Below are 23860 nucleotides of genomic sequence, written 5' to 3' on the forward strand. Positions count from 1 at the left end.
GAGAAGAAAAAGAAATAAAAGGAATACAAATTGGAAAAGAAGAAGTAAAACTGTCACTGTTTGCAGATGACATGATAGTATACATAGATAATCCTAAAGATGCCACCACAGAAAACTGAGAGCTAATCAATGCATTTGGTAAAGTAGCAGGATACAAAATTAATGTACAGAAATCTCTTGCATTCCTATACACTAATGATGAAAAATCTGAAAGAGAAATTAAGGTTAACACTCCCATTTACCATTGCAACCAAAAGAATAACATACCTAGGAATAAACCTTTCTAGGGAGACAAAAGACCTGTATGCAGAAAACTCTAAGACACTGATGAAAGAAATTAAAGATGATACAAACAGTGGGAGAGATATACCATGTTCTTGGATTGGAAGAATCAATATTGTGAAAATGACTCTACTACCCAAAGCAATCTACAGTTTCAATGCAATCCCTATCAAATTACCAGTGGCATTTTTTACAGAACTAGAACAAAAAATCTTAAAATTTGTGTGGAGACACAAAAGACCCCGAATAGCCAAAGCAGTCTTGAGGGAAAAAAACGGAGCTGGAGGAATCAGACTCCCTCACTTCAGGCTATACTACAAAGCTACAGTAATCAAGACAATATGGTACTGGCACAAAAACAAATATAGATCAGTGGCACAGGATAGAAAGCCCAGAGATAAACCCATGCACCTATGGTGAACTAACCTATGACAAAGGAGGCAAGGATATACAATGGAGAAAAGACAGTGTCTTCAGTAAGTGGTGCTGGGAAAACTGGACAGCTACAGGTAAAAGAATGAAATTAGAACACTCCCTAACACCATACACAAAAATAAACTCAAAATGATTAAAGACCTAAATGTAAGACTGGACACTATATAACTCTTAGAGGAAAACATAGGAAGAACACTGTTTGACATAAATCACAGCAAGATCTTTTTGGATCCACCTCCTAGAGTAATGGAAATAAAAACAAAAATAAACAAATGGGACCTAATGAAACTTAAAAGCTTTTGCACAGTAAAGGAAACTACAAACAAGACGAAAACACAACACTCAGAATGGGAGAAAATATTTACAAATGAATCAAGGGACAAAGGATTAATCTCCAAAATATATAAACAGTTCATGCAGCTCAATATTAAAAAAACAAACAACCCGATCCAAAAATGGGCAGAAGACCTAAACAGACATTTCTCCAAAGAAGACATACAGATGGCCAGGAAGCCCATGAAAAGCTGCTCAACATCACTAATTATTAGAGAAATGCAAATCAGAACTACAATGAGGTATCACCTCACACCAGGCAGAATGGCCATCATCAATAAATCTACAAACAATAAATGCTGGAGAGGGTGTGGAGAAAAGGGAACCCTCTCGCACTGTTGGTGGGAATGTAAATTGATACAGCCACTATGGAGAACAGTATGGAGGTTCCTTAAAAAACTAAAAATAGAATTACCATATGACTCAGCAATCCCACTACTGGGCATATACCCAGAGAAAACCGTAATTCAAAAAGACACATGCACCCAAATATTCATTGCAGCACTATTTACAGTAGCCAGGACGTGGAAGCAACCTCAATGCCCATCGACAAATGAATGGGTAAAGAAGATGTGGTACATATATACAATGGAATATTACTCAGCCATAAAAAGGAATGAAATTGGGTCATTTGTAGAGATGTGGATGGATCTAGAGACTGTCATTCAGAGTGAAGTAAATCAGGAAGAGGAAAACAAATATTGTATATTAATGCATATATGTGGAACCTAGAAAAATGATATAGATGAACCGGTTTGCAGGGTAGAAATTGAGACACAGACATAGAGAACAAGCGTATGGACACCAAGGGGGGAAAGCCGCAGTGGGGTGGGGATGGTGGTGTGATTAATTGGGAGATTGGGATTGACATGTATACACTGATGTGTATTAAATGAATGACTAATAAGAACCTGCTGCATAAAAAAATAAATAAAATTCAACGATAATAAATAAATAAATAAATAAACAAAGTTCCTTTGAACCGAGGCCAGTTATGAGATGTTCATTTACCCTGGATATTAGATAGAAAAGGCCTATTAGTGGTAGCTTTGAGTAGGTGAATCATCACTTGCACAATAAGTAGTATGGTTTGGGGTAGGCTTGTATTTCACCTTTTGTTACAAGGTGACATTTGCCTGTGCTACCCCCACTCACTCAAGATTGCAGTATAATGAGTTCACATTATAGGCCAAAACTCTAGAAGGCACTGACTTATCCTGACAATGTGTCTTGTTGACTGTTAGGTGCAAAATATCCACAGTAGAACATTGTTAGGGTCCTATTGTGTAAGTTTCCCAGGTTTGCTAAAGTGCCACACGGAAATTTCTGATTCCCAGATATAATCTGGTTTGTAATATCTTGTCATTGTCTTCTTTGATTTGGGTGATATGTTTCTGGAAAAGTCTGATTAAACCGTGAGTTCTGTTAACAAAGTTATTTATTTATTTGACTGTGTAGGCGAGGATTTAGAGGAAGGGCCATGTATGATCTTTTTGTGTGTGTTTATGTGGCAAGGATGCTAACTTTATGATTTGCTTGAGATATGATAGTTCGGAGCAGTGGCTTGGAGGAGGACAAGTTTATCAGAGCTACCTCTCTTGCTACGTCAAGTTATATGTTTCTTTCAATTCAGTTCTGACCCGGACACAGCCTCCGGTTAAGATAACTGATTTATTTAGGGCAGTGGTTCTCCAACTTTAGCTTGCTTCAAAATCATTTCAAACGTTTGTTAAAACCCACCTTGCTAGACCCCTTGCCCAGAGTTTGATATAGCTGGTCTGGGGTGAGTTCCAAGAATTTACATTTCTAACACGTGCTCAGGTGATGCTGTTACTGCTGGTCTGGGAACCACACTTTGGCCACCACTGATTTAGAACATTGGGAAGCTTTTGTCCCTGGTTCAGGGTGTTGCAGGGTAGGGGTGGAGAGTTTGATAGGGAGGGAGATGGGAAAAGATGCAAGAATGCTGATCATCTTGCTTAAGGTTTACCTAAAAGTGTTGACTTCTGAATTCTTTCAGTGTAGTACAAAGTTAAACATCAGTGAAGCTGTTAATATTACTTTTATTAATGAGAATCAGATAAGGTTGGAAGGAACAATAGATGTGATTGTTTCTTAACCTTGGCCTCCTCTTCCCCATCTGGTTCCTGCAACTTCCTTATCCCTGTGCCTCCCTACTCCCCCATATAGTACAAATATAGATAGCCATCCTATAACTGTCTTTCAGAAATGAGAGAAATGAGACAGTATATGAGGCTTCTTGGAAAAGTTGTGACATCAGTTAGGATTACCATTATAATGGAAACTTTATTCATTTGGCTTCTACTTATTCATATTTTGCAGCAGTTAGGACAGTGCATGAGTTGAAATGTATGTACCTTTGTAGTATTTATAAAGAATTTCCAAAGCAAATCAGGGAGTTTAGAATATTGCCCAGGAAATTTAAATTACTTAATGAAAAATTGCTTTCAAATTCATTTCAGTATTGCTGCTTATGTACAATTGATTTAATAATTAGAAATCAATCTCATCTATTCATTTACATAAGTTGCTTTTAACTTATGATTAAGGATTTGCTAAGGCTTCATTGCACTAAGAATATCTAGTTCAGACTTTTATGCAGGTAGAATTTTCACCCATTTAGTCCAAAAGACTAGTTTTATTTTCTAATGTAAAGTATAAAATTGTATGTACTCATCATTTCCTTAGTTTCAAGCCCAGCATCATTTGGAGGCATTCTTGTTTGGGCCTGGTGTCTTGGTGTCTTTTGCACTGAGTGGACACTAGAAACCTAGTACGCGGTTCAGAGAAGAAAATGTGGCTTTCAAAGAGCTTCTTTTAATTTTGCTCATAAAGCAGTTTTTCACATGTTACTTTCCTTTGAAGAATGCCCTGGGCTCAGATTTTCCTAGAATAAAACATCTTACCAGGTAAAGTGTTTAAGAGATCTAGGCCATGCTTACTCAATGAAATGCAGCAGAGTGGAAAATACCCTGTTTTGCCAACTCAAGAAAATTGATCTAGTAGTTAAAGACAATTATATTATTTAAAGAGCTGCTGTTATATAGACGTTAAATTATTAGGGGGTAGATTTGAGTCTTTTGCAAAATTATGTGTAGAAGGTTTGGTCTGAAGGAATGGAAATCTGTAATCTAAAGAATTACGTGGAAGTAAATGTGAAGCTGTGTTCGAACCTTGATGCTTGTTTTTCAACCCTTGTCCTCTTGGTGTGAAGACCAGCCTGAGTCAGATCACAGGGGATTAAATGGTGAACCCATTACTCAGCACCCTGCAGGGGTGGGGGTTAAACATCCTGGCTTTGAAGAATTACTCTTTTGCTTAGTAAGCCTGGAAATTTCAGGTTCACCTGCAGAATGAAAGCTCAGTATTTTGTTGATTAACCAGAGTCTATTTGAAAATGGTCTATCCCTCTTCTAGATGTCCCTCCTCTCTGTTCTCATATAACCATGTCTGAAGTCACTGGCTGGATTGACAATGGATTTTACCTATGGCAGCTTTACAGCCGGGGAGCTTGGTTCCCATGGATTATTCCTGATGAAATCCATCGCTTGACTTGAATAAGTTTGGCGTGTTAAGGGGAAGAAGGGATACACTTACTTCAGTCTGGCAAATGGGAATGCAGGAAATAAGGGGAGCTGTGATAACACTGCTTTGAGGCAAAGAATGGGGATTCTGGATCAGATGTCCACTAAGGAGAAATATTCTTGATCAAAGTGTTAGGCAGAGAATGGAGTGCAGATGGCTTTTTGGGTTGATCAGAGCAAGTGGTGCCCTAGGAGGTCCAGGCCTTTTTTTCCCCTGGCGCTGGCTCTACTGAGATGAGGAAAAAGCCCATCTCTATAGGCAATAGAAATAGGTAGATTAGGATGTGTCTAAAGGGCAGTAACAAAAGGCAAGCCAAAAACAGGAGTGAATTTATTTTTATGCTTATTGTTTTACATATTTCTTTGAAAGTTTAACTTATCTTGAAATGGAGCCAGAAGACTTAAAGAAAGTATTTGGGGTTTTATACATTTTTCATTTAACCATGTTAGTGCTCTAAACTAACTTTTCAACTCTGGAAACCTGTTCAGGAGAATCCTAATGTAGCCTAAGCATCATCACCATTCCCATCATCATCTACTAGTGGTCATGAAATGTACAACCAAACTCTTTGTGTTTTTAACAAGAAGTCTTTAATTAGGGTTCACTTCTGTTTTTCCAGGTAGCCCAGCCATGGCCCACAGGAATCTGACTTCTTCCAGTCTGAATGACATCTCTGATAAGCCAGAGAAGGACCAGGTAAGCAAAGAATTCCTGCTTCTTTGAAATGTAAGACTAAATGTATATCTAGAAGATGCTAGGAAAAGATTAGAAATGGTGGTCCTCTAACTTAAAATGAACCAATGTGTGTAGATTGTTTTGTTTTGTTTTGTTCACTTTCTCTGAGGGAAGGGGAAGCAGTGTGTGAAGGGATTTGAATTTCAGAAAATAAGAGTCTCTACTCCAGCTCTTATAGATGAATTCACTTGGGCAGTTTAAATCTTGGAGCTACAGTTCTCTTAGCTTTAAAATAGTAATACTAATTCCTACCTCAAGTTTATTGTGATGGTTAAATAAGATGATTTGTGGAAAAAACTGGTTTGGTAAACTGTAAAGGGCAAGGAAATGCTGGCAGTTGTTAACTTTGAGGGGATATTTCAGGCAAAGGTAATGACAGTCTTGTTAGCTGTATGTTTGTCTATTAAAGCATATAGTAAGTAACCTATTTGAAATGAAAAGTAATTAGGTTTTGAATCTCGATTTGCTTTCTTTTAAAAAGAATATGGCAGAAACTGGTCCATTTTCCTAGTTGGGTGGTTATCTGGGCTTGAAACTAGTAGAAAATGGTGACTGGGTATAATTTTGCACTTTACATTAAAAAATGAAATGAGTTATTTGGACTAATTGGTTGAAAATTCTACCTGAATAAAGAAATCTGAATTATATATTTCTAAGACAATGAAGCCTTGTTTACAACAATGTTCTTCTTTAAATGACAGAGGTTTTTTAGACCTTGGTGAACTCTCAAAAGTGCGGGGAAGGTGAAATTATGTTCTCTCTTGTGAAATGGCTTTTGGATTCTTTCTTCCTTCTCCTTCTAAACAACAGTACCCTAGTAGGGCCTTCATTACCTCAGAACAGATTGCTAGAAAAGCCTTGGGAATTAATCCTGTCCCCATTTTCCCCCAATTCAATACACTTTTCATATCATTGCTCTTATATTTCTCCCCTGGATCAAAAGCATATAATGGCTTATATCAAGTTAAGTTCAGACTATCCCGACTTTTAAGATTCTCTGAAATCTGGTGTAATCTTTCTCATCGTAACTTACATGTGTTTCCCAGAAGAGAGACTCTGCTTTGGTTTGGCTTAATTACCTCCACCTCTGCACTGAGATTAATTCTTGACTTTTACAGCTGCCCCCCCCCCCAACCTTAAATGCTAATATGGCTATAGCTCTCTTCCCTACCATTGGCCTACCTCTTGAAATACTGTGGGAGAAGATCATTTATTTATTTATTGCTTCCTGGAGGCAGTTTACATTCACTTTTATTTTTTATTTTATTTTATTTTTAAAGAAATGTGTTTTTGTTTTTGTTTTTCGTTTTTTTTTGCGTTACGCGGGCCTCTCACTGTTGTGGCCTCTCCCGTTGCGGAGCACAGGCTCCGGATGCGCAGGCTCAGCGGCCACGGCTCACGGGCCCAGCCGCTCCGCGGCACGTGGGATCTTCCCGGACCGGGGCACAAACCCGTGTCCCCTGCATCAGCAGGCGGACTCTCAACCACTGCACCACCAGGGAAGCCCTTTTTTTATTTTTATTTTTTAAATAAAATTTTAAATTTTATTTAATTTTGGCTGCGTTGGGTCTTTGTTGCTGCGTGTGGGCTTTCTCTAGTTGCAGCGAGTGGGGGCTACTCTTCGTTGTGGTGCAAGGGCTTCTCATTGCAGTGGCTTCTGAGAAGATCATTTAAATATTGGATTCATTGGTAGGTTCATACCAGTAGTGAAGGGGAAACCTCAGTCCACTAGGACTTGTTGAGAATTTTCCTCAGAACTATTTTGTACATTTTAGCTCCATACAGCATTTACCAAACGACATTCTGATCGTGAGATTTGCCAGGGGCTTGGATAAGGCAGAGTCAGGAATATCTGGTTGACACTTTTTCAGGAAGGCTTCTTTTATTGGGGACAGTTCTTTTCTTGTCAGGAGTTTGTCAATTGCCGCTGGTAAACGCTGAGAGAAATTTCTTACCTTCCTGGGTGTCTTCATATCTGAGCGTATGCAGAAGAAATTTGATGACTTATGATGTGTATTACATGAGATTTTGATTCCAGTGTTAGAAGAAATAGGTTAGAACATTATGATATAGGGTGTTGATTTTGCTCTTGATAAATGGAATATTTATAAATGGAATGGGATATTTATAAATGGAGTATTTCCTGCCATATTAATAAACAAAGGATGTCACAGTCATCAAGGATTGCAGCTCTCCATCGTGAGCTGGTGAGCCCTGAGGAAACTCAGGGCTGAAAAGAACACCTGCCATCTAGCAGCCAACAGACTCCCTACGGTGAGTCCTGAGGAAACTCAGGATGTGAAAATACAGGATCCTGGCCCCAGATAGCTGAGGTGCCTATCAAAGGAATGATTTCAGTGACCTCTGACTCTTGCATCTTCCCATATATAAAAAAGTGCTAAATTCCTTAACTTGAGATGTCTGGTTTTCTTTAATTAACATTAATCTTGTGACGTTTAGACTGCCTGCCCTTTGTTGCAAAACTCTTATATATCCTGGCTCCTCCCCCTGCCTCCTTGGAGCAGTTTCTCCCCTGCTGTCTCCCGGGCTGCAGTCCTCATTGTGCCCCAGATAAAACTTAACTCGCAACTCTCACATTGTGCATTTTTTAAGTCAACACTATAAAGCCTTTGTGGTCCTTAAAACCAGAATCTCTGATGCCTGTCTCCGACATCTCATATTCATCAAGGTTCATGTGAAGATGAAACCAGGAAGATTTGATTCAGGAGGTTTGTTCTTTTTGTTTTCAAAGCCAGAAATTGTAGTTGATGAGTATATCATTATAAGAGCGACTGTCCATCATCTTCATTTATCTAATACAATAGGCATAGCTCATCCAATGAGCCCTTCATTCCTCCAAAGAGAAAGAAACTCCATTCTTTGCTTCCCACCAAAAAGTTTGAAGAGAAGCTTTGTAATTGACCCATTCATCTCCTCTATAACTAAAGGTAGAGTACAAATTCAAACTAATTATTTCCTGTTTCTATACTTAACAATTTTATTAACTTCAAATACAAATGCTCCTCAATCATTTTAGGGTGAGAAGAAGAAAATGGGCTTGCTAAGAAGATGCAGCCATGGCACAAAAAACAAAAAACAAAAAAACCACACAATAAACTGGGGCTTTTCTTTTTTAACCTGTTTTTTTCTCTGTTTGGGTAGGGAAAAATGGTTGCCAGGCTCAAATTTGTTTTGAAAAAGCTTTTATAATTAATTAGCCAATGTCCTGGAAATGATCTTGGCAGTAAAGTCAAACTTGTTCTGTGTGCTTTTCCAAGTTGGCCCAAGAAACTTCCATCCAACTGGAACTGAAGTTTTCTGATTGATTATTCTGCCTGGATACAATTCGAATAGTTGCGATGGTGCCTCACAACTTCCTGGAGCTGTATAACTTCCCAGTAGCACAAGAAATGGGTTTCATGTTCAGAGATATGAAGAGGAGCAGAATTTCTCTTTCTGACAGCTACATAGTGACAAAATTGGAGGGCATGTTTTTTATAAGATTCTGTTTTGGGAAAACAGAAGAAACAAATCCGTGGACTGCACTTTCTCTCTCTGGCTGTGCCAAGCCTATGTACTTATGATTTCAGTAGCGGCTGCTTTATTGAGAAATAGCTCAAAATAGTTAACGGCAGAAGAAGGAGCATCGCCAAGATTTAGGTGATTCAACGCTTCAACAGTATTCCAACTTGGATGTTATATTTATTAAGCAAAAAAACACCCGGAGAGAAGTAGGTTTTTTAGAAAATACATCTGGAGCTCATCTACTTGTAAATGGACATAAATAATCTCCTCTATTTTGTTGCTATGGAGGATTATTTTTCTTCTTTATCCAGTTATCTTCCCCAATCACCTTAGATTGATTTGTTTTTCTGTCACCTTTTATTTCTTTTCTGTGCTTGAAAAAATTTACAACTGCCACGGGTGCTTATCAAATGCAGTGGGTTAGTTCTACTTTTCATGTGAGTATGGAATCAGCTATGAGGATAAGAAAATCTTATTATTTTACCTCATAGCTTTAACTCTTTGGAGGAAATACTGTGCTCAGTGGTACAATGACTTTTTTAAAGGGGCTCTTTTTTCTTTTCAAGATTATCAATAGGGCTTCCCTGGTGGCACAGTAGTTGAGAGTCCGCCTGCCGATGCAGGGGACGCGGGTTCGTGCCCCGGTCCGGGAAGATCCCACATGCCGCGGAGCGGCTGGGCCCGTGAGCCATGGCCGCTGAGCCTGCGCGTCCGGAGCCTGTGCTCCGCGACGGGAGGGGCCGCAACAGTGAGAGGTCCGCGTACCGCAAAAAAAAAAGAAAAAGATTATCAATAATGTAATACCATCTCACAATTATATGACCAACCTTAAGTGAAATTGCAGTCTGTAGACTGTAGTGAATGCAGTAAATGTAGAAATCCCTTGAAGATTCTTAGAGAGACATTTGCGCTTATATAACCTTGTAACTTTTTATCTAGTTATCACTTCCCTGATACTGGTTATTTAGCCAGCTTATCGGAGAACCTATCCATTGGTGTCCTGGTGGAATTTGGCCTAAGGTTAATTTCTAAAGTGTATGGTAATCATTTTTCACACTATCTGTTGCCTGTTATCTTTAAATACACTTGGTTGTCTCAATTTCTGTTTTTCAAATCTTGGTCTTTTGTAGAGATAGACCTAAATTTAAATATTTTTGTCAGAGAGTAAGAGGATGAAATCAGTAATCCATGTAGAAGTTTGAAACTGCTCAGCCATTACTACCTTACAGTGAAATCTAGACATTTTGTGATTGAATGTCCCCCTAATCCTTTTCTTACATGTGTGTAATACAGGAGTGAGTCAACTAAATTCAGCTGAGATGACTTTTTCATCGTTTTGATTTTCATCCTGAGGCTCACATACAGCTTCCCTTAGCATTCATAGCTATGTCATATTCACAGTGATGGAAGAGTACAATAGCACCTGCTTTTCTTTTTCACGGCTCAGCCAGAAAACCCTCTGATTGGCATTGGTCACCGGGTGGTCTCACTCCACTACTCAGAGAAGACGCAGTGGCAGAGAAGGGCTCGTATTTGCTGAGGTTATGATACTTGTCTTTAGCATCTTTTCAGGGCCCGCTGAAACACTGCTGTGTCAGGAAAGATCCAGATGGAATCACATCTGTGAAAACCTGATAAGAAAGGCATGTTGTTGAGGAGGAGGTTACAGTCGTTAGGTGTCCTTAGTCACTGCAGTATTGGTGACTGCAACTGGTAACTGTGGTTCAGTGGCTACAGCTTTCCTTTGGCCAGGAGTCCTTGATGGGAACTGGTGAAGCCATTGCAGTGGTTATCTGTGGAGCCCCTTTCCAAGGGGGTTAGCTTCCTGCTTAGATGATTAACAGAACCGCCTTGTCCTTCCTTTTCCCTTTCTATAAGAAATTTGACTTTTTGTAGGTTCCTCCCCCCACCTTATGCTCTCTCCCATATGTATATATATATATATATATATATATATATATTTTGTGGTACGCGGGGCTCTCACTGTTGTGGCCTCTCCCGTTGCGGAGCACAAGCTCCAGACGTGCAGGCCCAGCAGCCATGGCTCACGGGCCATGTGGGATCTTCCCGGACCGGGGCACGAACCCATGTGCCCTGCATCGGCAGGTGGACTCTCAACCACTGCGCCACCAGGGAAGCCCCAGGGGGGACCTTTTAATTTTATGCTATGTTCAATGAGACACTATTTTAGGAGTTCTACCTGGAGAGTTGTGTGTTGTGATTTACACTGAAAAAAGATCACTGGGGATAGCGTGTGATGAGATGGAGGAATTTGCTAATGTTTTGGATCATCTGGTGTTGTTCCTATAATTAAACATTGGATGAGCACCGCAGTGCATTAAACAGCTCAACAGACCCAATAGCCAATTTCTTAATGTGTTTGACATAGATGTCAAGACCTCATTCCTGTCGGCAAAGGGAGCTCTTCTGTTCCACTGAAGTATTGTAAGAAAGGAAATGAGTTTCCTAGTTAAAATATTTTCCATGCACTATTAGTTAGAATTAATAATTATTTAGTTAATGTTATTAAAAATTAAAATATTTTAATGCACTAGAAGTGGATGTAGGTCACCAAGAGTAGTGAGATTGAGCTTTTGAGTGATTATATCTGTTACCTGCAGTTCTCTTTTTGATGTCATGACTCATGAAACCCTCACCAGAGGTCTCTCTAAGGAACAGTGACAAGTGTCTTAGTCCTTACTGTTGCAAAAGGGGCATCGGAATGTGTAGGTGGAGGACAGAGCCGCCCCGTGGGGTCCTGAGCCACACTCTCACCGGTACCTGGGAAAATCGAACTCCAGGAGCACCGCAGGGTGTTCTGTATTCAACGTTTAGCAAAAGGGATTGCAGGGTTTGCATGTCTTAAATGGCATGTCTTATCTAGCATGATTTATGTTTGATGTCACTTTTTTTCTCTTTCCAGTACGTAGCAGTCTGCCTGTGTCCCAATGCCATAAATATACTTAGAATAGATTGCAGAGAGTAGTAGAATGCCATCAACAATTATCTTTAATGGATGTCTGCTCTCATGTCACATGTTACCTACCTCTGACCAGAACTTCATTAAAAAAAAAACAAAACACTTTTTTCCCCTGAGAAGTGGCAAACTGGAAAGCAGCAGCACCTGTGGTAAACACCCTAAGGGCACGATTAAAAACCTTTATAATAATTCTAACTATAAACATGAACTCATTCTTTACTTTCTGTAGTAACATTTTATTACCTATGACGTTTTTTAAACTTTAGTTTTTTTCTGATTCATAATTATACAAAATTGCTGTAAAAATTCAAACAAAGGAAAAATGAATAAAACAGAAAGTGAAAGTTCACAAATTCTCACCCTCAATATAACTACTATTAGCAGGTTGATGTAGTCTTCTAGACTTTTTCTATGCATAAAAATGTATATACTTATTTATATAAAATACAAATGGGATCATATTGTTCTGCAACTGGATTTTTAAAAAAACTAACAATACCACAGATATCTACCTTATTTTCCTTAAAGGCTATATGGTATACATGAATCATATTTTATTTAAATGATCTTCTATTAATAGATAGTTACTTATTTTCATTTCTTTGCAGTTATACAAACAGGCCTTTAAGAAATGCCCTCATTGTAACTTCTTTTGTTCTTTTTGCATTCTTTCATGAGTATTTCTGAAGGAGAAATTTTGTAAGTGCAATTGCTGGGTATTGCCATGTATTGCCAGTTACCTCCCCAAAAGATTATATCAATTTGTGTCCTAGGTCTTTTAAACACTTTAATTAATCCTCCTCCACTGCTAGAATACTGTTTGCCAGTCAGATTTGAGTTTCTCCTTTCTGATTCATTCCACTAAAAGCTTAGCAACTCAGTTAACGTGAAAAGAATCACAGTCACTAGCATCTGCCTCCCAGCTCACTTTGGGGGCTTTTTTCAGAAGCTTAAAATATCAAGGCTAAAACTGGGTTTATTCTCCTGGTCTAATTGGATCTCTGAGTTGGCTAATCTGCCTATATTCTGAGGTAAGGAGGTGAAAAGTCCAGTGGTCGAAGACTTGGCCACCTGTTTGTTTCTGATTGCTTCTGCTTAAGGAGAGGCTGTTCTCAGCTCTGAGAGAAATCCTTTGGCTTTGTGAGAATTCCCTTGGCAACCAAAAATGGCTTCCTCTTAAGAGCCCTTCTTGGTGGTCAGCATTTGGAGCAAAAAGGAAAATCACAAGAAGAGTTGGACAAGTGTTCTCTTTGAAGCACTATCCAGCACATTTGCAGCTTGGCCCTGCATCTCCTTCCTCCCCAGTCCTCCACGCTCAAGAGAATTCTAAGTGAACTTACATACATACTGTAAAGCTAGTTAAATGAAAAGTTTATATATACTTTTATCAGGAGCTTTGATGGAGTGTTTCATCTAGGATAATTGATAAAAAGATCAGCGAACCATTAAATACATGTTGGGAGATACTTGCAGATTTTTCTGCTTCCCTACTTCCCTTGCAACAGGGAGTCTCTGCAGAGTAGAGTTACGAAGAGGCCAAGCCATGGGACGAAGTTTTCCTTGCTCTTCTTTGGAAAGAGAAGGGCTTCCCCCTGTTTCCACGTCACTTGTGTGATTGATCCAGTGGCTAGTTGATTTATTTGCCTCTGTAGAATCTCATGACCTTATCAGTCGCCAGCAGAGCTTACTGATTTCTCCTGTTGTTACCACCCATCGTCTGGTTTCACTCCCTAGAACTGAACTGAAGTGAAAACAATCATACTTCCGTTTTCTCTGCCACCATGTTAAAATGGTAGCAGTAATTTTTTCTGCAATCTGAAAGCCAGTGGTTAATCATACCCAGTCGACATTACTGTCTAATCAGTGTTCTATGCATACAAGAGGCTAGAAACTAACCAAGTAATTTTAGAGGACGCCATTGTAAGTTCAGTATTAGCGGCACTGTTGATCATTCAGTGGCTCTGAGAGTATTTGAGCCTGTTCTTTTATAAAGAATAATTAATAATGACTAACATACATTGGACACCTTTTCACACTAGTGCTTTGGTTGGTATTATGAACCCTGTTTTATATATTGGTAAACTTGAGGCACAAAGACATTAAGTAATTTTTTCCAAAGTTAAATAGCATCTAAGTGGTAGAGCTGCTTTCTGGCCCTGGAGCCTGTGCTCTTAATGAGTATGGTGAATTCTGCCTATTTGCATTATGGTCTTTTTTGTCCTAATCCCCAGGTGTCCAATTAATAGTTAGGTTAATAATGGTTCGACCTTAGGTTTGTCTTTGAGGCACACATCGTTCTGAATAGGCTAATCTACAGAACTGTTATTAAATAAACCAACAATTAAAAAATTCTTAAGGGTCTTATGGTGACTGGATGTTTCTGCTGCCACAGTGATTAAAAGACTTGGTGAATCAACTGTTTGTTTTGTGTCCATACTCTGAGTGGTATTGGTGGAGGTCAATGAGAAGAGGCTGATATAATAAAAATAAAGCATAAAATATGGTCTCAGATTATGAGTTTATATCTAGCTGGAGAGACCAAATAAACTGTGGTGCTGACAGTAAACTGCAGCAGGTCAGTGAAAGACAAGATAACTATGTGGGTTAGAACCATTAATCAAAGAGAAATGAGGGATTTTATTTTAGTTTAGTTTTTTGAATTTTTAAAACATCTTTATTTGGAGTGTAACTGCTTTACAATGGTCTGTTAATTTCTGCTGTATAACAAAGTGAATCAGCTATACATATACGTACATCCCCATATCTCCTCCCTCTTGCATCTCCCTCCCACCCTCCCTATCCCACCCCTCTAGGTGGTCACAAAGCACCGAGCTCATCTCCCTGTGTGGCTGCTTCCCACTAGCTATCTATTTTACATTTAGTAGTGTATATATGTCCATGCCACTCTCTCACTTTGTCCCAGCTTACCCTTCCCCCTCAAGTCCATTCTCTACATCTGCGTCTTTATTCCTGTCCTGCCCCTAGGTTCTTCAGAACCTTTTTTTTTTTTTAGATTCCATATATATGTGTTAGCATATGGTATTTGTTTTTCTGACTTACTTCACTCTGTATGACAGTCTCTAGGTCCATCCACCTCATTACACATAACTCAATTTTGAAACGAGGGATTTTAGCAGCATCTTTCCATTTTAGAGAACGTAAATAACAGAAGATAAGAGCTTTAGCCAAATAAAGCATTCTTCCTTGGAGAAAGAGTTAGGTAGGAAATGTGTGGAATAAATTGGAATGTAACTTTCTGCAGATTAACAATACAAGTGAATGACTTGATTTATCCAACAAATGGAAAATATTGTGACTTTTAAAATTCTTTGATTAATGGCCAGTAATCCCCCAAATTTGATGAAATACAACAGGGTTTCAATTAAAAAATTTTTTTTAATTAGTGTTACCTGTAGAATTAGCAAAAGTAGATTAGATTAATTAGCCTGTTGACTTGTCCACCGACTATGGTGGATACTCACTTGATTTACAAAATTTTACCTGAACTTTGAGAAACACCCCACAGTCCCTTAACTTTCAGTTAAGGGAAAGTTCAGTTCAGTTCAGTATTTGTTCAGTATTGTTCAGTATTTGTTCTCGCTACAGATATATATTCACTTCTAGGTCATTAAGTCTGATAAATACACGTCGTTGTAACCTTTTTTTTTTCTGGTAAGAAGGAAAAAGCAATTATTATTGAACTTTTTCTTTAAGCTGATCACAGGAACAGCTTTGAAGATTTAAATAAACATGTTAAACCTTAACTCCTCTGAATCTCAGTTTCCTGATTCATAATACAGGTCTTATATATAATTCAGTCTGAACTGCCTTCTCCACAGGGTTGTCGTGTGAAAAGGAATGTGCCTAGTACACTTTAAATATTATACGAGTCTTAATTTATCACTGTCATTTTCATTATTTAAATGTACTACTGCTTGTTATTTTTGGCTTTGTTTTGCAGGAAGATTGGGTAGGTTGGAAGTCAATTTCATTTTAGATGTCATTCCTCACTTCTCAGATTTACGGTTGCTAATCTGGCTCTTTGGGGTTCTGTGTTCTTCTGTACTCCACTGCTCCGCCTGTGCTCTCATGAAACGTGTCTGACTGGCCTTCCATGAATAGTGGTACTGCATGCACGTTTCCACTGGTCGCAAATATCTCTTCTTCTCTCTACTTTTCCAATTCCTACCGCTTCTTCAGGACCTAAGTCAAGTGCTGCTTTTGCCTTACACGTGTCTTTGGACATTCTGGCTTATGTTAATTAACACCTGTCTCAAATTCTAACACCATCTAAGCTCTTACTGTTTGTCACTTCACAGGGACTCACTTGTTTGTTGTTGTTTTTGATTTGTATGTCTCATGTTCCTTTTGGGGTTGGGGGGCTTGAAAGCAGAGGGTCTGGGGTGGAGGGAGAGATAGGAGTCTTTTAAGTTAGTTGCTGATGTAATGACAATAATGACTAATTGGGGAGAATCAGCTTCTCCTTATCCTTTTTCTCAAAAAATCTTCTTTTAAAGGCTGAGAAAATGACTGTGACTATGAGGTTTTCTCAGAGAAAGGTGATTTTTGAAAGTATTGTTAAAGTCATAATTTATAGTTATATAAATTATATATAAATAAGTTATATAAATAAGTTATGATTATAATTCTGGCAGCTTTAAAAATTACTGTTTCTTATCGTGGCCACTGATAGAGTGTTTCATTAGGTTAATCAGTTGCTTGAAATGAACATTCTTGAAAAAAAAATTATTTTTCAGCTAGAACAATCATGTGAACGCTAACATTTGAAGTGTAGTTTGCTCTTTCATTTCTTAAAATCCATTTATACATTTTTTCTCATAATTGAAAGCTCAATGAACATAGTTTCCTGGTGGATTGACATAGCTTAGAGAAAACTCTGAATCTTGTTTTTTTTAACTTGTTGAAAACAAAATGTAGTGTATCACAAGGACATATTGGAAAAGTCAACTGTCAAGCACAGAAAGATGTTCTATTGCAAGATGACATGGTATTGCTAAGTTTTCCCAAGCATGGCACATTTCAAATCAGGTACTGTCCAACATTCTACTTTTAGATGTGAGCTATTTCATTTTGTATGATATGAAATGCTGTGAAATTAGAAGTAAGGCAAATCAGACTTGGGAAGGATTTATCATTAAATGTGATTTATTATAGAATTTACTAGTTCGATACATTATTATTTTTTTTACAAGATATTGAATATAGTTCCCTGTTCTATATAGTAGGTCCTTGTTGGTTATCTATTTTGTATAGAGTAGTGTGTATCTATTAATGCCAGACTCCTAATTTATCCCTCCCCATCTTTTCTCCTTTGGTAATCATAAGTTTGTTTTCTGTCTGTGAGTCTGTTTCTGTTTTGTAAATAAGTTCACTTGTATCACTTTTTTAGATTCCACATATAAGTGATATCATATAATATTTGTCTTTCTCTTCACTTAGTATAGTAATCTCTAAGTCCGTCCATGTTGCTACAAGTGGCATTATTTCATTCTTTTTTATGGCTGAGTAATATTCCATTGTATATATGTACTCTATACATTATTATAGCTCTGTTTCACTTTACATTTTTCTTATAGTTTTGAGTCCAAGGACTGCATTATGGTAAAGACCCAAGTATATTATTGGAACAAGTCAAGCTGAAATCCAGCTATCTGTTAGGATGACTTGTTTCAGAAAAACCTTTTGGTCAGAGATGAAAGACTTTTATCTCTTCTCATAGTGTCTTTGGCTGCATTACTCACTGTTTCTCAAATGAAACTTATGGATAAGCCTGTTTTCCATATCAGCTTATTTATGACACTGAGAAATAAGGAAAGGGAATTTGAGACATTTCAATTAGTAGCCTCCACACTGAAGCTTTGTTCGAAGAAAAACTTGGTGCATAATTCATTGCCTGTTGAATTACGGTCTCTAAGAAGGCATCCCCAGGCACTCACTCTGGAGGAAGACTTTGTTTAGAAAGATAACAGTTGAAACTACTACTTAAAATAGTTGTGAAACTCTTTTTCAAAGTGTGGAATTCTCAGGGAGTAAGTAGCTCTTTTCATTAGGACATTATGAAAACATCGATAAAAATGTGTCATAAACAGATTTTTGCGGGATGATGGCAATGTTGTTCTTGTTCCCACCTGTCTTTGTGGGAGTCCCTAAATGAAGTCCTGCTGAGGGAATGGAGTGCAATTAGTTCTTTTGAAAGACCTTGATTCATGTCACATTTTGGTTTCTAGGTTTTAAAATTGTGTGTTGTTTTTTCATTTTCCAAAGATGTGCTGAGGTAGTACAATATGTAGGTCTTATTAAAATCAAGAATAAATGAAAATAAAAAGTTTTTAGAAGATTCTGTCTTCTCTAATGTTATACTAGGGGCTGTATGCTCCTGTGCTTGTATATTTCTTAATCTGGGCCATCCTGGTCTGAACATGCTATGGGCTATATTGTCTTTATTTTAGCTGTGCCTTCTTGATCTAAACTCACAAGTTGTAATACCTCAGTGTGGAAAGAATAGGAGAAAAGGATTTTAATCAAAGAAAAAACTCACGTTTCATGTTCTCCTGAGAATAAAAAGAGGTAATATATGTGAAGCACTTCAGGCACAGATTAATTAGGTGCTTAAAAAATATTACTTGCCTTTCCCCACCTGCTTTCTCCTGCCTCCTTGTGAATACAAGATAGGATAAACTATGAAACAGAAGTAGGGGAAAATGGAGCAAGTGAAATAAATGAGGCAACATATTTGTAATTTTTGGAGTGATTCAAGAGAAAGTAGCAAAATAGAACACTGGGGAATTTTCAAGTTCTCATTAGAATAAATCTTATGATTCTATATTAAATAGTCTCCGTAGGAGTATACAGGTAAGATTTTACAGTGGTGGTGTTTTCTATTTCCTCTCTTCTTTCCTGAAAGTAACAAGCTACTAGCCCGTCTTCTGTAGTAGTACGTTAAGAATTATTTTTACATTCATACAAACCATTGGGATTTTTAAATCTTTGAATGTAGAAGCTGATAAAGCGCTGTGAGGTATAGACATGTTATAAGACAGGCTCTGCACTGAAGGACTGTACAGAGGGTGTCACTCATGGCTTAAAATCATTTTTGCAGTGACCCCAGAATCCTTATCCTTAGCACGGCTTTCAGAACCCCATGTTTGTTTGTTTTTTAAGTTTTTATTGGCGTATAGTTGATTTACAATGTTGTGTTAGTTTCAGGTGTACAGCAAAGTGAATCAGTTATGTGTATATATACATATATATGTGTGTGTGTGTGTGTGTGTGTGTGCGTGTGTGTGTGTGTGTGTGTGTATCCACTCATTTTTTTTTTAGATTGTTTTTCCATATAGGCCATTATAGAATATTGAGTAGAGTTCCCTGTGCTATACAGTAGGTCCTTATTAGTTATCTATTTTATACTTTATACATAGTAGTGTGTATATGTCAATCCCAATCTTCCAATTCATCCCTCCCCCGCTTGTCCCCTGGTAACCATAAGTTTATTCTCTATATCCGTGACTCTACTTCTGTTTTGTACCCTTCTTTTTAGATTCCACATATAAGTGACATCACATGATATTTGTCTTTCTGTGTCCGACCTGCTCCCCCCAGTATGACAATCTCTAGGTCCATCCATGTTGCTGCAGATGGCATTATTCCATTCCCTTCCATGGCTGAGTAATACTCCACTGCACATACGCACTACATATTCTCCCTCCACTCCTCTGTCGACAGACGTCTAGGTTGCCTCCATGTTCTGGCCACTGCAGATAGCGTTGCAGGGAACATTGGGGTGCATGCATCAGAGCCCTGTGTTATCCTGCCTAATGTCTCTCTCTAGAGTCCTTTTGCAAGGTTCTCTGTCTCGTTCTCTGACTTTACTCTGACCACACACATGTCCTTCCAGATCCACTAATGTGCCAATCTTTCTCCTGCCCCAGGCCCTTTGCACATGCTGTTTCCTCTGACTGAAATGCTCTTCCTACCCAGGCAACTGGGGTTCACCCATTATTTCTCAGTACTGGTCACCTCTGCAGGGAAGTCTCCTGGGATTCCCTGTTCTAGGCTAGAGAGGCTGCCGTTGTAAACTCTTGTTGCACGTTATGCTTTTCCATCATGATGCCTACCCCGGCTGTCATGCAATAACGCCCATTTTAATTTTTGGTTAAATGTTTGTCTTCACCCATAGGCCATTTGCTTCAAAGTTGAAGAGATGATGTCTGGCAAACTATGGCTTGGAGTCATAGCCTGCTGGTAGTCTGTTTTTGTATGGTTGGTAAGCTAAGTTTAAAGGGTTGTTGAAAAAATAAGAATGTATGACAGAGACTGTATCTTGCCTGCGAAGCCTAATTTGGCTTTTCAGAGAAAAAGTTTGCCAACCTGTGATCTAAGTTATTGCTCTATATATTAAATAGAAGAACACAAGTATATTTATATATCACATTTTCTTTTCTGAGCAGGCCACTTGGTTGTAGTAAGGCATCCATAGGGTCCATGATGATATAGTTGTAAGCACTAGGATGAACTGAGAGCTTATGACCATCAGTGGTTCTCAACTAGAGAATAATTGCACTCAGGTGTATACATTAATAACCAGTGTAAATGTAGAAGGAATTTCTAATGCCGTGGCACTTTTTAGCTGTCCTACTGAACAGATTTATTAGCAATTTGGATTAAGATACAATGTTTGTCAGATTCTCAGAGGACACAAAATGGACATGGTTAGCTATCTAAATTTTAAATGATAGAATCACGATGGAGAATGATCTTGACAGCCTGAACCCATAAAGAATTTAACAAGAATAAATGTACACTTGTGTAAGTTCAAACATGAAGTGAATGATGGGGAAAATCTTACTTTATTTGGACAGAAAGTTTATAACTTTCATCAGATTCAGATTTTTCAAAGGTGTCCATTTTCTTTTTTTTAAATTTATTTTATTATTATTTTTGGCCACGCTGTGCGGCTTGCAGGATCTTAGTTCCCCAACCAGGGATTGAACCCGTGCCCTCAGCAGTGAAACTGTGGAGTCCTAACCACTGGACCATCAGGGAATCCCCAAAGGTGTCCATTTTCAAAAACAGTTGAGGGGATGTGGTTATGGGAACTAGGATGGTGAGCTACCTGGGCACTAGCCTGAGAAGAATAGTTGAAGTAACTCACTTACAACTTTTATTTTTATTTTTTAAATTATTTATTTATTTTGGCTGCACTGGGTCTTAGTTGCTGCACGTGGGATCTTCATTGTGGCATGTTCAGTTTTGGCATGTGGGATCTTAGTTGCAGCATGCATGTAGGCTCTTGGTTGCGGCATACATGTGGGATCTAGTTCCCCGACCGGGGATCGAACCCGGGCCCCCTGCATTGGGAGCGTGGAGTCTTACCCACTGGACCACCAGGGAAGCCCCTCACCCATAACTTTCAGAGATGAGAAGGTTTGAGGGGTAGAAAGTTCATGAAGCTTGCCTTCCAGTTAAAGAGAACAGATTTACCGTCTGTTGCCGTAGACATAAACTTGTGATTGTGGGTGCTTGTTTCATGGAGCAGTTTTTATTTTAATATAAGTAAGAATTGGATAGGAAATAGAGCTTCATCACTAAGTTATTTATGAAGTCCTCCTTTGCAGTAAGTATTATATAATGGATCAGGACTACAAAAATGAATAGGATCCAGTCTCTGCCTTTTAGGGATTCTGATTATAGACTGTGAGACAAATCTGTAAATAATATAGGGTGGTAGATATCTTAGACCAGAGAAGGGAGAATGAGTTCTGCCAGGGGCTGGGGATTGAGCAGAAGTGACATTTGAATTAATTCTTGAGTTGAATGCTTTTTTCTTTCACAGTCATGTTCAAGAAGAAGCAAATGACTCGACGTTAAGAATATAGTTATTGGGTGGGAAATTGGACTAGATCATCTTTGAGTTCTTTTAAGATTTTCTGATTCGATGAATGTCAAATGAATGGCAGATAGGGATTCAAGATTCAGAAAGAGGTAGAGCTTTGCAGTGGAGTGTACCGTGGAACAAAGGAGTGAGCTGATCCTCGGGTTCATTACTCATGTCAGTAAAGTGACCATCACCTCCGGGTGCTCAGTCAGAGCTCATCAGGTACAAATGAGAAACCTCTCAGGGAAGTTTTTGGAAAGCTGTTGCCTGCTCCTTTGTCAGCCCCTTGATTCTCTTTCTCTGCTTCTTCAGTATTTTCTATTGTTCTAATTTGGTGTGTGTTCTCAGAGACCTCAGTGAAGGGTACGTTAAAAAAAAATCTGCTAAATAAATAATAGCATGACTACTACAGATTTAATTATAGCTATACAGCTGCCTGTTTGAAGTGTTCTGCTGGGACCATATGGTCCCTTGTACGTCCCAGCCCTGGAAGGACCTGGTTTAAATGTTTCCAGCTGATAGTATTGAATTCTCAGGGAACTGCCAGCAGCCGTTTGGAAGTCAGTAGATAGTGTGTTTTGCCTCTGTTGTCTCTCTGGAGATGGACATTTTATTGATACTTTCTTATTAGACCCCAAGTAATCAGATATTAAAGCACCCCACCCAGACAGGTCTTAAGAGTTATGTCTACTTGTTAGTTTTACAGGCTGATTTTTCAATGTTTTCAATGTTACCACATTGGATATGCTAAGTGAAAGGTACTTCTGCATTTATACAATTTCACTCAATGGCTTTTTTAAAAAAAAGTATTTTAATGGATGATTATTTTAATTATTTTCTGTTCCAATGGTGTGGTGGGAACAGAGTAGACGAGGGCATCTGTCCTGCCCCTGCCTCCGTTCTGGGAGTGTGACCTTGAATGAATTTTAGCTTCTCTGGGCCTCAGGAGAGCCAGAACTGGCCTTTCTACGTCCCTTCCAGTTTCAAAATTCTGCGAGAATCAGCTGTGGGCCACGTTCTTGCTGAGGACACACATCTAGAGTAGAGGGGAGTCTTTCCATTTCCCACTGTGGCATTCTGTGTGTCTTTTTCCCTATTGCTTAGAAATTCCAAATTTTCCATTCTTTGGGCCACAAAAGTCTTTCAGTAGGAACACTGTGTAGAGGTCTACACCTCAGAGAGTAACAGTTTGGGCCTTCCTTACATACTGTTTTCAGTTCAGACTCTCTAGTGCAGTGGTTCTTAAGCTTTTTCCATGTCAAGGATCCATTTGAGTTTGCGGTGAAACAACGGACGCTTTCACCAGAGAAATGCACAATAAATGTGTAGGCCTAACAGCTTACATATAATTTCAAAGTGCCCATGGGCTCCCTGGGTCCCTACCAAGGACCCCAAGTTCAGAACTGCTGCTCTATGCTTTGATAAAAGCCCTGCCTTTTTCTTTTGTTCCGAATGCAGGGAACTGCAGGTCAGATTGAGGACAGAGAAGCCTGGACCACCAGCTCTGAGGTTCACATGGTGCTGAGAGCAGAGTTTTGCGCGGCTCCTGGACAGCACGGGGGTGGAGCAGATGTTGCGGGCGCCGGACAGTGTCTGCTCAGTCCCGTGCAGGAAAAGCACCCTGCATGGGTGTTTGCCAAGCCGTTAACTTTAGACTCTTGGTTGCCTATGTTGCCTCTGATGGTTCCACCCTACCCCCCCCACCCCATCTCTTGAACTTTTTGTTTTTAAAAGAGCAGTCTCTGTTTTTTATTAGCTACCCCGACTGGGATGCGTGCAGAAAAGAATGCACAAGAAACATTTCCCCTTAAACTATAATTTTCTCTTGAAGTCACTAACTCCATGCTGCTAATTTTTGTTTGCTTGTTTGTTTTGTCTTCTGCAATCCCTCTCTCCCAATGGTAGCTGGAGGTTGTGGAGCAGAAAGAATGAAAGAAGCCCTGGGTTTAGGATCTTTCTTTTTGGGGTGGGAGAAGGGGAACTGTAAACAGACACTGCTTTTAAGATATTAATAGTTAGAGTGAGAGTTAGAAGTAAAGCATGTCATGTATTTTTTTTTTTTTCCTGCT

At 38.8% G+C, this 23860-nt stretch overlaps 1 protein-coding gene across 4 annotated transcripts in view; it reads left to right on the forward strand.

Moving 5' to 3' along the window:
- The window catches only part of SLC4A4 (solute carrier family 4 member 4), a 350524-nt gene that overhangs the window by 197181 nt on the left and 129483 nt on the right, over nt 1-23860 (forward strand). For all 4 annotated transcript variants that reach the window (XM_007446103.1, XM_007446102.1, XM_007446105.1 and 1 more), the window contains one exon: nt 5276-5352. In XM_007446103.1, the coding sequence (XP_007446165.1) occupies nt 5276-5352 (77 nt within the window). The remainder of the gene's footprint in view (nt 1-5275; nt 5353-23860) is intronic.

The sequence above is a fragment of the Lipotes vexillifer genome, unplaced genomic scaffold, assembly GCF_000442215.2.
Source record: "Lipotes vexillifer unplaced genomic scaffold, Lipotes_vexillifer_v1.1 scaffold933, whole genome shotgun sequence".
NCBI classification, from domain to species: domain Eukaryota; kingdom Metazoa; phylum Chordata; class Mammalia; order Artiodactyla; family Lipotidae; genus Lipotes; species Lipotes vexillifer.